Source organism: Myxine glutinosa (assembly GCF_964187855.1).
Source record: "Myxine glutinosa chromosome 12 unlocalized genomic scaffold, kmMyxGlut1.1 SUPER_12_unloc_1, whole genome shotgun sequence".
In the NCBI taxonomy this organism is placed as follows: Eukaryota; Metazoa; Chordata; class Myxini; order Myxiniformes; family Myxinidae; genus Myxine; species Myxine glutinosa.
In genome coordinates this window covers 1,245,120-1,258,991 of record NW_027616355.1, presented here as the reverse complement: position 1 = coordinate 1,258,991, position 13,872 = coordinate 1,245,120, and the positions used below count along the sequence as shown (strand labels likewise).

Genomic DNA, 13,872 nt, shown 5'->3' with positions numbered 1-13,872 from the left:
AGAAAGACCACCAACCTGCCTGCGGTGAGTAAGTGAAAGGCCCTCAGAATCAACTTCATTGCAGGAGATTGCAATTATTCTGAAAGCTTTGGTTTCAACAGCGTGAAGCCGAGCTAGGTGTGAGACAGGAGCACCGGCCCAGAGGGGGGAGCAGTATTCCATTGAGCTGCAGATGAAAAAGTGTTTAACAAGACAACCTCACGACTTTAAATGCAGTAATATTTGTCAAATACCCATATTGGGAATAACACGTACTTCATTTCTCAATGATGTCGCTTCTTCATTATTGTGATTGTACATTACAACGTATGTAAGACAAAACAAAAAGACTTCCCCAAGATCAGTTTTGGCAGCGGGGTTCTTCATCCCAACTGCATTGTATTATCACGTGGTTATATGCATATCGTTTGCAGAAGAAACGGCCACATCTTATCAGCCAACCTGTCATTCCGTAGCTCAATACCATAGACCTTGCAAATACCATATAATCTCAGCAAGGATCACCAGGAAAGTATGCATGTAGCTCATAAATAAGGAAGTTGCATTTGCCGGTGGAGGGAAAGGGAGGAGTGGTCAGCAATTAAAATTAGGGTATAGACCCCCATTGGTTTCAGTGTCATTTTAGGAGTTTCTTCCCGGTATCAAGTCCAAGTGAATAGGGACACAAGTCATCCTGTTTGTTCGTGTGCCACTGGGAGATGGCGTTGTGGCATTTATTACTTAGGGAGGTTAAGGATGTTTTTTCACACGTCTGTCATGTCAAACTGGGTGAAACTGGATGTGGCATGTTTCCTTCCCACTATTGAAGGGAGAAGGCTGCAGTTGTCCGTCAGTTTGGGGGAGGCGGGCTTCAGACCGCTCCCTGTCTGTGATCTGCGGGGTGTCGGGGCTGGTTGTTGGCCCATTGTGGCCTGGGCGGAGACATCAAGACTCCCTTTTAGGGCTGTAACGCTGAGGCTGGGTGTTATTGGCTCTCTCTGGCCATGGCCTCTGAATGATTTATCCACACTTGGACATAATCCTCCTGGAAGTTTTGCCTCGCAGGCCTTCGTGCATGCTCCTGCTTTTGCTCTCCTGCCCCTCTTTCCAGAGACAACCCTGCAACCAATGGCCTGGCCGGTTTCATCCCATGTTTTTACCCCTCATTCACCCGCTTTCTATCTGCAAGGTCAATGTGTGTGAAATCCTAAGGGATTTAGTTGCTTTCCCTGTTTACATATCCTGATCATTTTGTTTTCGTATTGCGGGATTTCATTATTGTTTTGTCGTGTGCTTCTGTTAAATAATATATCTCCTAAGTCCCGTGTGCATATCCGTTTCTGCCACATTTCCCACCCAAACCGTTTTGGCTTCATGGAGTATCCCTGGAGTGGAAATGAGTAAAATGGGAAATGACGAGCGCGTTTTGACACGCTCGTTAAATCGCAAAGCATCTACAACCACTTGGGTGCTTCATGCTGAATTTGGCCCAAAGCTGGCCGGTGGGGGAAAAGCGACCATGGCGTGGGCATGTGCAATTCCCGTCCAGCGTCGCTTAAGGTTTTTGGGTGGCCGAAGTGCACACGACAATATATTGCAGCCTTTGCAAGTCTGAGGTATCTTGTAAAATTAATACAACATTGTAAATAGATTACACTCAATTGCATCATCATCATGGTTTTTTTAGCAACTTAGCCTCATGTTAGAGTTCAAGTAAGATGGCTGTGTAACTCAGAAGGGAAGGAGAAGAAGATTGGATTTTCTTTAAACTGAAGAGTTGATTACAACTCGTCATGTTCGTGCCTGTCCTGCCAGGTGGGATGGCTCTGCACCTGCTCCACAGCCAACAACACAAGACGCATAAACTCTGACACATCGAAAGCGTAGTTTGTAAACTTTGGGTGGTTGCCCAGTGTAGGGTGGTGCCCCTGTAGGTACAGAGATGGAAAAGGTGGGGGGTAGAGAGGATGGAATTGTGTTAAGAATTATTGTACAGTATTGCAAACCACTAAAGTGTTTTCATATAAACTTCTTGAATTTTGAAGTGTCATCAAATCTACACTGTAATACCAAAAGTATTGGGACAGCACACCGAAACTTTAAATGAAACATCCTATTCTGCATGGCACATTTTTAACCTGCGTTCACGAAGCGGAAAGTGGGGTTAAGCGATCGGTCGCAGCCGTGCTTTTGGCGTACGTATATACGTACATGTCTGCATTTTTAAAATTAATTTTCTCAGCAAGCGTTGGCTTGATTGACACAAAATTTTGCAACATAGGAGTGCTTCCTCCTGTAGAATTATTTAGTGATAATTATGACGTCATAGGTCACGTGGTATTGGCGCCATCTTGAAAACTGAAAAACTTTTCACCTCTATATCTCTGAAACCGCTCGATAGAAAAAACTGAAACGTGGATCGTTGTCAAGTACTCCCCATGGGGAATAAGTGTTGTTAACAATGACATCATTGGTGCCTTATTATGACGTCATAATTCGACAAATACAACAAATTTGTATTTGTTCTGTCAAACATTATCGGATGTTCCTTTATCGGAACAACGAGGGTTCTGTCAACCCTCGACTCTGATTCTGCAACTGGTCCTGACGGCATCAGCCCACGGGTCCTAAAATCATGTTCTTCCGCTCTTTCACTCCCTCTTTCTGTTCTCTTCACCCTCTCTTTTGCTCAAGGTCATCTGCCATCTGCTTGGAAATCAGCCAACATCACCGCTTTGCACAAAAAAGGTGCAAAAACAGATCCCAGCAACTACAGACCAATCAGCCTTCTCCCAATTATCAGCAAAGTCATGGAATCCATCATTGCTTCAGATATGAAATCTTTCCTCTGCTCCAATGGCTTGATGATCTCTGATCATCAATTTGGTTTCAGACCTGGTCACTCTACTCTGGACATGCTGCTTCTGCTGTCTCAACAATGGATGGAGGTCTTCAACGCCAAACAGGAAATTAGAGCTGTCTCCCTTGACATTTCACGTGCCTTCGATACGGTCTGGCACCCTGCTCTGCTCACCAAACTCTCCTCCTTTGGTATCCATGGAAATCTCCACGCATGGCTGGCGGACTTCCTCTCTGGTCGTAGTCAACGTGTGGCCCTGAATGGGTTTCTCTCATCTCCTCTTCCTGTTCAGGCTGGAGTTCCCCAAGGTAGTGTTCTGGGCCCTGTGCTTTTTCTGGTCTTCATTAACGATCTCTCTGACTCTCTTGAAAATCCTCTCTATCTCTTTGCTGACGACTCTACTCTCTGTCGCTCCATTCCTCATCCCTCAGATCGGCAGTCTGCAGCCTTCTCACTCTCTACAGACCTGGACAAAATCACAGACTGGGCAAACAAATGGAACATGTCTTTCAATCCTGATAAATCTCACACTCTTACGATGTCTCTCCGAAAAGACCGACTGGAAAACCCTCCCATCCACTTTCTGAATAATCCTCTCCAAGAAGTTCTGTCACTCAAGCTTTTGGGTCTCACTATTTGCCATGATCTTTCCTCAGAAAACCACATTTCAAATGTGGCCTCCAAAGCCAGTCGCCGACTGGGCATCATCCGTCGTGCGAAGTCCTTCCTTGGCACACCTGAGCTCCTCACCACATACAAGGCTTTCATCCGCAGCTCTATGGAATACTGCTCTCCCCTCTGGTCTGGTGCTCCTGCCTCACACCTAGCCCGTCTTCACGCTGTTGAAACCAAAGCGTTCAGAATCATTGGAATCTCCCGTGATGAAGCTAACTCCAAGGGCCTTTCACTCACTCACCGCAGGCAGGTTGGTGGTCTTTCCGTCTTCTACCGACTCCTCTCTGGCCTTGCCCCCCCCCCCCAGCCCTCTCTGGGCTCTGTCCCCCAAATATTCCTACAGGTCGCACAAGATCTGCCTGCAACCCTCTTATGGTTAAACTGCCAAAATCAAGACTTTCTGCTCACCTTCACTCCTTTATTCCTCTTTTCTCCCGCCTCTGGAACAAACTCCCTCACTGTCTTCAATCCCACTCCACCCTCCAGGTCTTTAAAACAGCTGTTCACCACCATCTCTTATGCTCCACCATCCAAAACCTTGATCTTTTCTACCCCCGCTAATTTCGGTCCCCTTGTGTTTTATACCTCCCCCCCCCCCCCCCCCCCTCCCCTTCCCACACCTCCTGCCCCCAAGCCCTCTCCCTCCCACACTTCTCCCTGCTCTCAGATGTTGTGGTTGTGTGCTTCCCCTTCTCTCCCCATCTTGTCTTCCGCTCCCTCTTTGTGTATATTTTGTTTGTCTGGTTGATTTGTTTGTGAAATAAATGTTAGCTCTTTCACGAGCCTCGATTAAGTATACCAAAAAAAAAAAAAAAAAAAAAAAAAATGCTTAATACGATCAGTTTGAAATGTATTGTGTGATCTACACAACAATTATATTGGAGAATGTAAATTGATGATGTCATCAGTTACGTGGTCTGGCAGCCATATTGGATCAAAGAAAAAAAAAAAAACCTTAAAAAAAACAGTTGGCTCGCACCAAGTTGACTGCACGGGGTAAGTATTCGATGAATACCATCTAGTTCCCACAACGAAAAACAAGGTGTGCAGCAGTTATTGTGACTGTTTGTAACCAAGAAGCCATGAGGTAAGTAGCTCGATCACCTAATTTTTAATGCTTTATCGGATATCAGAAGTTCACAACATCTTCACATTAGGCTTTTCTAAGTCGCCTGGATAAATGAATGGAATGTTGGAATGGAGTATGCTAACCACCATGGGCAAAAAGGAGATCAATGTCCTATTAATTTCATCCGTCGTTCTGCCTGTCTGCCTAGGCAGATCGACATGAGTCTTCATGAGCAAGACCGCTTCTTCATTCGACTGTAGATATTCAGAGAAAATGGAAGACACCAATGTTGAAAATAGCACAGGCAGCCCAAATTATTGGCAATAGGAAAGTAGATCCTTCAAATTATATGGCACAATATTACTCTTGATATCGGCCTAAATTTAGTACAAAATGAACGGTGATCTGAGGTGTACCTCTGCACAGTATAAAAAGAGCCGTGCTTGCGTCTGTGCGTCCGGGCTCCACCCATTGGTTGGACAGTTCACTTAATTCCACCCACAATTTCTGTATTTTACCCTTTAGAACCACTTAGAACTTTACATAGGTGTGAGGGGGAGGCTGAGGCTTTTTTTGTTGTCAGAATTGCATGTGTAAGTTTACATGTAGTAAAAGTGTGTGAGAGTGTGAGAGTGTGAGAGTGTGAGAGAGAGAGAGAGAGAGAGAGAGAGAGAGAGAGAGAGAGAGAGAAAGAGAGAGAGAGAGAGAGAGAGAGAGAGAGAGAGAGAGAGACAGACAGACAGACAGACAGACAATGAATGAATGAGAGACAGACAGACAGACAGACAGACAGACAGACAATGAATGAATGAGAGACAGACAGACAGACAGACAGACAGACAGACAATGAATGAATGAGAGACAGACAGACAGACAGACAGACAGACAGACAGACAGACAGACAGAATGAGAATGAATGAATGAGAGACAGACAGACAGACAGACAGACAGACAGACAGACAGAATGAGAATGAATGAATGAGAGACAGACAGACAGACAGACAGACAGACAGAATGAGAATGAATGAATGAGAGACAGACAGACAGACAGACAGACAGACAGACAGACAGAATGAGAATGAATGAATGAGAGACAGACAGACAGACAGACAGACAGACAGAATGAGAATGAATGAATGAGAGACTGAAGGAGGGTAATGTGCTAATGTTACCAAAAATGTACCAACACCCCCATCATAAATCAAACCAACATTTGTGAATAAACCTTGTGCATCCTTTAGGTCCAAATACTTTTGCTAATACACTGCACATCATTTTGGCCAACAAAGGCTGAATTTACAGAAAGGTTTTTGCGAGCGTCATTCTAACACACACCAAACGCTTAAATGGCGACAAAAACATCATTGGTTGCACGGGCACAGCTAATCACCCATCTAAATAGCTATTTACGAATGGAGACAAACAGCCGATTAGCTTGTGAAACATCTCCAACATCCAATTGAAATGATGCGCTTGCATGGAATAAAAGCGATACAGACTAAATTGTTGGAGGGGATTCAGCGCATTGCTCTTCTTCGTAGGTTGCTCCAGATCATGTTAAATTCGATTCAGCACCCAGATAAATGATTCTTTCGAGAGTCTTTAACTCCGGACAAATTTGATATTGTCATACTTCTCCAGAGGATTGCATCTATCCTCAAAGATTCTCAATGCACGTGGCAAACTGTCCTATTCCTATCCTCTTCAACCTCCTCATGAGCTCAATCAAGCACTCTAAACACATCCATATTCACCCTCCCATGTAAAATACCAATGATAAGCCATGCAATGCTTGCTTCAAGGCCTTAAACACAATCTTAAATATGCCCTCGCCCACATGTAAAAGTTTTTGTTATTTAAACGCTAGTGATTGGGTTTTGATTGCGCATTAGATAAATACTCTTCAGAGTTTGGCGATAAACTTATTTGACTTTGAACGGGTGATCATCCCACTACGTGTGTCTAACCATGAAACGCCTCTCGTAAATTCGAGCCGAAAATATTATTCTTTATATCCATGATATTCCAAATGTGTCGATGTAGAGACGTTTTTCAACGAGCATAATCAACTTGCCAGCCACTACCACGAACCAAGTGTAAGTGGGATGCCTTGGTTTTATTAGACATCCAGGATTTCCCCCTTTTTTTTGTATACAAGATCGAGGCTCATGTAAGAGCTAACATTCATGACAAAAAAAAACAAACGGACACATAATACATAATAAAGGGAGTGGGAGACAAGATGGGGAGAGGGGGGGAAGCACGCAAGCACAACAACAGTAGAGAACAGGGACATCAGGAGATATGTGGGAGGGAGAGGGCTGGGTGGGGGGAGGGGAGGAGGCATGGTAAGCGAGTTGGGGGTGGGAGAGGTTAAAAAAAAAACACATGTAGTCTAGTAGGAAGACTAGGTCCCCCTGCACCCCCCGGAGATATACTTCTAATCAGTGTTTCTAGATTGGAAAAAATGTGTAGAAAATGACTAGCTATGGCCCCAAGCTGAAAAAATGTCCCACATACCATTTTTATGCAAATTACTGCTGCCATTATCAAAAAAACGATTTTTGACATATCTCAGCCAATATTGCAGATAATTGAAAAATGAAGGTGTCTAGACCCATGTTTTGAAGGGCATAGATCATGATAGAACTATTCATAACATGATTACATGTGTCTATGGTATACTAGTATGCATATTAATGCTGTAATTACAAAATAATCAGTTTTACAAATGATAAGGATACGTTAATACTGCAGATAACTTAACATGGTACATAAGGGGTCTAAACCCAGGTATTTTCAAGGTTAAATGTCAACAAGATGCTCCTGAGTCTTGCATAGGGGCGGGACATTGGCAGTAACATTGGTACCACTCAACTTTTCTTCCCACCATTGACTTTGTATTGCGAGAGATTTTCACTTGCTTATTTAAAGGTTTCTCACCCAGCCCACGTAAAATCTACCAACTCCTGCTGTTAACTCCCAAACATATTTTTTTATGTTATCCAATCACAGTGCAGAAATGACAGACTAGAGATCCAAATTAGTGCTGCTATAGCTGCCATTTTACATTTCCATCCATGTAACATGCGCGCTCGCGCGCTCGTATCAATTGGTAATGTCGCGCGCTCGTATCAATTGGTAACGTTGATGTTATTGAATACCTCAGTTGAAAGTTCAGTCTTCCATTCCATCTGTGTGTTGTTCTTGGTATTCATCCTCCAATCTAGCCAGGTAAGATGCTAACTATAATGTTACTCACACTCTTGACTTCAGTTTCTGCATGAAATCATAAACAGGCAGAATAACAGCTGAGCCAGCTAGCACCATGTTAGCTAACGTTAAAGCTAGCCTCATCTATGTACAGTATGTTCCTAATGTCGGTGTAACTTAAACTTTTGTTAATGCCAAACATGAGACATATCTGTTGACTTCTGTATATGAATTGAACCAGAAAGAGGCACGACAGCTGAGCTAGCTACAGTAACTTAGCACAATGTTTCATTGGCCTAGATAGCTAACGTTAGTGTGGAAGAATTTAGATGTTTTAGCTATTAGCACTTTTGATGCCACTAAACATGGTTTAGTCAGCTAAAAAGTACCCTAGTGTAGAACATGACTCAGAACCTCTGTTACCTCACTGAAAACTCAGAGCCTCCTTTCACAGGCACTTTTAACATCATTCGTGATTTCTTATTTGTCATTTAACAGTGATGGTAGACATCGACAGCAAGCATGCCCAAAAGAAAACGGAGTGTAGAACCTGCAGCCCAAAGCTCTCCTCCTACATGCATCCTTCATGTACCATCCATGTCTGATCATGGGGATTTCACGCCCCTCCGTAAAATTAAAGGATCTGCTTCAGAAAAACTGCAACTGCTTCAAAAGATCCGGGATAGACGTCTCAACCAACCGCATGACTCCCCATGTCGTATGCAATCAGTATGTGATCAGATCCCGGCAACTCTTCCTGATGACCTAGAAAGAGTAGGATATCACAGCAAGTGTTATAAGCACTTTGTCCGCCACTTTCATCGTCTGGGAGATGATACAGAACCAGGGCCATCAACCTCATCATGGCATCACTCTCCTCGTAAACCAGGAGGTTCTGCTGAACCCATCTTCCCGCCAGAGTGTATATTTTGTGAGAAAGTTGAGACCAAAGATGCTCATCGCAATACTGAGAGGCCTACAACCTTCCCATCCTTTAAAAACAAAGAAAATGCATGGGAGCAAATCGAAACACGGGCTGAGAAAATGGGTCTCTATCGACTCCATCGAAAGGTGAAAAACAAAGACCTCTTTGCATGTGAGGCCAAACACCATCCGTCATGTTTTAAAGCTTTCCGCACAGCATTCTACAACTATGAGCGTGCGATTCACAGAGCCGAAGCACCAAAGGAGCAGGCTTGCATGTCAGCCGCCCATGAAAAGGCATTCAACTCAGTACTGGAACACATTCAAACCCAGGTCATCCAGCAGAATAAAGTTCTACAGCTTTCTTCCTTGCGCTTGCTCTATGTCGAGGAACTGAAACTGAATGGATATGAGAACTCAAATTATCGGTCAGAGAAACTACTGAAACGCCTACAGAATGACCCAATCAAGGAGCATATCCACTTCACGAAGGTTGATCATGACAAATGTGATGTCATTTCTTTCTGGCTTGTGCACAGCTCAAACATAACAGTTTCCAATGCTCTCGCACGAGCATTCACACTCGGAAGCACAAACAAGAACCAAAATGTTGCCCTCCAACTTCGCCAGGGTATTCTACAGGCTTTCAGAGAGTGTAAAGACCAACCATGGCCACCAACAGCTGAAGACATGGAGCTCAATCCTGAAGACATCCTACCTCCAGACCTTGTCCGCTTTCTCAGCGTGCTAATGACTGGCAAGGAGGGCATCGAGACAGAAAAGGTGAAGCGTCTGGTCTTCTCCATTGGACAAGATCTGTGCCGTGCAGTGTCAGATGGAAAATGGAAGTTACCAAAGCACATTCTCCTCTGTGTGACTGTAAGGCACCTGTTCCGAAGCAAACAGCTCACCACAATACTACACAGGCTTGGACACTCTGAGAGCTACGATTTCGCCTTGGAGTTGGAAACTGCTCTCGCCAAGGTCCTGGATGAAGTCTCAACTTATCGTACACCACAAATTGTGACAGGAGAGGGCAACCTTGTATTCCACTGTGAGTGGGACAACTTGAATAAAACCACTACCAGTGTGCACGGCAGCAACATTGTAAACAGTGCTGGAGGAATCATGGTGCAGGAGGTCAAGCCCGGGTTCGAGAGCAGCAAGGACCGAATGCTACCTACCATCAATAGGTCACAACAGCGTAGCCTGAAGGTCGACACACCAAAAACTCTCCCACCCTTGCACTTTACTCGCGTTGGCCCGAAGTTCCCTGAAGGCTCATCATTCACACCGCCAGCAGAGAATGACACAGTCTATGCCACTACGATGCAAGAGTACTACATCTGGCTCTTCATCAGATACATCGGAAGCTGTGGCCTGCAGCCTGTGCCTGGGCTAGGGGGTTTCACCTCTGCAACTGGTTCTCCCCCACCCAGCAAATCAACAGTCGACTACTGCACGCCTATCCACCAACCGATCACAGACAACGCAGTTGTTCGTGAGCTACTGAAGCGTTCCGAGGCAGCAACTGCTGAGGTGGGTCAGAGATGGGTCCTGAATACATTTGATCTGGGTGTCTGCATGAAAGCCCTTCCCATCATCTGGCGCTGGCCAAATGAATTTGCTAGTCATGTAGTAACGATTGGACCCTTCCACACATCCATGAACTACATCGGGATGCTCACTGGACACAAGATGCGTGGTTCTGGATATGCAGGGATTCTCTTTGAGGCACAACTAGTAACAAGTGGATCTCTCAAAGGTGTTCTCAGTGGAAAGGCCTACGCAAAGTCCCTCTTTTGCCTCAAAACAGTGTGTGAGGCAATGGAGAGGCTGTTGATGGAGAGATTCACTGAGGAGGAGAACATCATGATCTCTGACCCTGCTGTGCTTCTCAGAATGACCCAGTCTTGCAACCGAGAGCACCTCGATGAAGCCCTCAAAGACCCCTCAACTCTACTCCTCATCAAAAAGTACCATGCCTTTGAGGAAAAGGTGCGCAAGGGCCACCTGGGGAAGACAGCTGCCTTCTGGATGTCGTTCATTACCCACTGCCATCTTGTCTTCATGCTCCTCCACTCTGTGAAGACCAACAACCTCCAGCTGTTTCACAAGTGTAACGGAGAGATGGCAGATATCTTCTTCGCCTTTGACGGACACAACTACTCCAGGTTTGTGTAGCATACATGGTAAAATGTATAACCATCACTGAGTAGATTTTAATTGATACTTGGGTTCATGTATTATGAGAGGAGCTATTCCAATAAATGTCTACAGTATTTCCCTCTCTGTACTTTACAGATATCTGACTTGGCTGGAAGTCCACCTGACAAATCTGGAAAGCACGCACCCAGGGGCCAAGGACCTGCTTACTATGGGTGCAATCGCAGTGGCTCGCTCGATGATACCAGGGGCACTCAGTGCTGTCGACAAGACAATGGAAGAAACGTTCATGCGCTTTGCTAAATCATCAGGTACATCATTTTCTTTCAGTACATTATACATTTGAAACTGTAGAAACCAGCTTTATATGATGTAAACTGCTCTTACAAAACATTTCCCTTTTAATGATTGGGTTATGCAATTAAAATATGTTCACTTTTCAGGTGGCTTTGCTGGCCTGTACAGTCAGTTTGGGGCATACCAGAGATGGTGCCGAACAACCACAGCACGGGCACAGTTCTATGAAAAGACCCTTGAGATGGTGGATCTCATCGATGACCCAGACTGCCCAAGAGCAGGGAGACATCGTGAACTAGAGAAGGCAGAGATCAGAAAAGGCGAGGAGGCCGTTCAGCGAACCCTAACTACTATCAAGAACTTCACCAATCCGTTCACCATCATTGATAAGGACAAACTCTACTGCCTGGCCTCTGGTGCTCCCGTCCCCATGGATGTTGAGATGGATGTGTTACAAGCAGAAGCTGTGGGGAAAGCTGCGAAAGCTGACTTCATCAGGCGCCTGGAAAGCGGAGAACCTGAGAGCTTCTTCAACCCAATCAAGAGAAAGAAACTCAAGACCATGGAGGCTAGTAACAAGAAGATCACACTAACATCCTCACAGGGCAAGGTAAGGATGTAATCCAATACCCAAGTGCTTTTGTATTTTATGTTGTATTTTTAAATGGCGTCCTGTACATGCTATATTGAGATACAAGATTGAACTCCAAATTTGTTTATTAAAGACAGTGCACATCAATGAACAATGTAAAGATTGTAAATATGCCAATTTATAGCACATGAATAATTTTCACCTGTAGTCCTTCCTGTAGTACATATCAACCAATCACCATTTATCATTCCAGGTCATCCAGTATCAGGAGCAAAGCAACCTTGCATTCCTGCTCCTTGTCAAGTCTCAGAGTCAAGATGAGCCATTAGACCTGGGAGAACTCATGAAGTACTGCCTGATGCCAGTGCCTCCTAGCCTTGGGACACCAGATGGGTTCTTCTGCAAAACCAACAAAGCCTCCATTCTGCACTACCTTTTAGAGGACACCACACCACAAGATCTGCAATACCCCAAGGATGCCCTGTTCATCCAGGATGGAATGGCGCTGCTGCATACCCTTGCCAACCTTCCCCCAACATGTGGTGAGATATGCTTGCAGGTGCTTGATCAGATGGTGGCCAAGCAGCACTTTCTGTTCTCCACTGACAGTTACCATCCTGAGTCAATCAAAGCGCAGGAAAGGCTGAGGCGGGGCAGCTCAGAGAAGATCATTCTGGCTGGACCAGCAACCAGGAAGCCATATGACTTCAAAATGTTCCTTGCAAATGACGACAACAAAAAGCAGATGTGCCAGCTTCTTCTGAAAGTGTGGAGTGGACAAGAGGCAGCTACCAGGCTGGAGAGAACAGAGATGGCTGTGCTGATCGTGGAGGGGAAGGCCCACCAACTTGCCTCAACGAATGGCAAGGTAAAATTGAAAGCCCTTCGTGAATGGCGATTCAATTTGTAATTTTTCCTGAAAAAAAGGTGATTACCTGTGATGTTTGTCTAGATCTGAAACTGGCAGTGACTGGTGATTGAAATGCGGTGCCTTTTTGTGTTTCAGGTCGAGGTACGTGAACTCCCCACGATCTACAGCAACCAGGAAGAGACTGATACCAGGGTGGTTCTGTACCTCCATCATGCTGCTACCATCGGATACAAGAACGCTGTAGTCAGAACACCGGACACAGACATCCTCCTGATCCTGCTCCACCATGCCCACAACATCAAGCTGACGGTGTACCTGGATACAGGGTCAGGGAAGCATCGCCAACTTGTCAACGTCTCTGAGCTGGCAGAATCCCTGGGAGAGGACTACTGTGCCACTCTCCTGGGGTACTATGTGTTCAGCAGAGAAGACTGCACCAGTGCCTTCAAAGGGAAGGGAAAAGTCGGGCCCTTGAAAAAGCTGGAGAAGAATCCCAGGTTTCACAGGGCATTCGGTGAACTGGGTGACAACTGGGATGCCAACCCTGAGGTGGAGAGGCAGTTAGAAAAATTCACCTGTGTGATGTACGGCCAGAGTCGCGAGTCATCAGTGGACATTGTCCGTGCCAAGCTGCTACGAAAAATGGTGGGAGAGGACAAGACCCTCACATCCAAGTCCAAGGTTGATCTGGCTCGCCTTCCTCCATGCCAGTCTGCCCTGAAGCCGCACATCCAGCGTGTGAACCACCGCGTAGCATTGTACAAAAGAGCCGATCAACCTATCATCGAAAAGCCAAAACCTTATGAGGAGCAAGGATGGATAAGGACTGATGAAGGACTGTTGAAACCAATGTGGTCCAGTGGTCCCATCCTACCAACCTCACTGGTGGATCTTCTGAACACAGGAGAGCACGAAGAGGAGGAGGAAGAGGAAGGAGAAGAAGAGTTTGACTCTGACGATTTCGATGAAAATGATGATGACTGACTCAGTGTAGAATCACTAATGCTAATGATGTTTATCTAAAACAAGCAAGAGAAGAGTGGTCACATTGAGTGCTAGGACTATTTTGACAGTTGTAATATTTAGAAAAATAAAACTTTGTGTTAACGTCTGTGTAGACGGACCTTAATATGAGTCTATTATTTCGTAAAACTGTGATTATTTTGTAAATAAAGCACTAATTAGCATACTAGTATACCATAGACACATGTAATCATGTTATGAAT

The 13,872-nt window shown here is 45.1% G+C and overlaps 2 protein-coding genes across 3 annotated transcripts in view; one reads left to right on the top strand and one right to left on the bottom strand.

Annotated features, from left to right (window-relative positions):
• Positions 1 to 340: 340 nt before the first annotated feature.
• Positions 341 to 13,872, bottom strand: part of EOGT (EGF domain specific O-linked N-acetylglucosamine transferase) — a 129,725-nt gene continuing 116,193 nt past the window's right edge. For both annotated transcript variants that reach the window (XM_078768606.1, XM_078768607.1), the window contains one exon: positions 341 to 1,907. In XM_078768606.1, the coding sequence (XP_078624732.1) occupies positions 1,761 to 1,907 (147 nt within the window). In that variant the 3' untranslated portion in view covers positions 341 to 1,760. The remainder of the gene's footprint in view (positions 1,908 to 13,872) is intronic.
• Positions 4,597 to 13,757, top strand: LOC144888913 (uncharacterized). The gene is made up of 5 exons (XM_078768640.1): positions 4,597 to 4,601; positions 11,025 to 11,197; positions 11,330 to 11,793; positions 12,029 to 12,643; positions 12,782 to 13,757. Exons 1-5 carry the CDS (start codon positions 4,597 to 4,599, stop codon positions 13,628 to 13,630), a joined length of 2,106 nt encoding a protein of 701 aa, XP_078624766.1. The 3' UTR covers positions 13,631 to 13,757.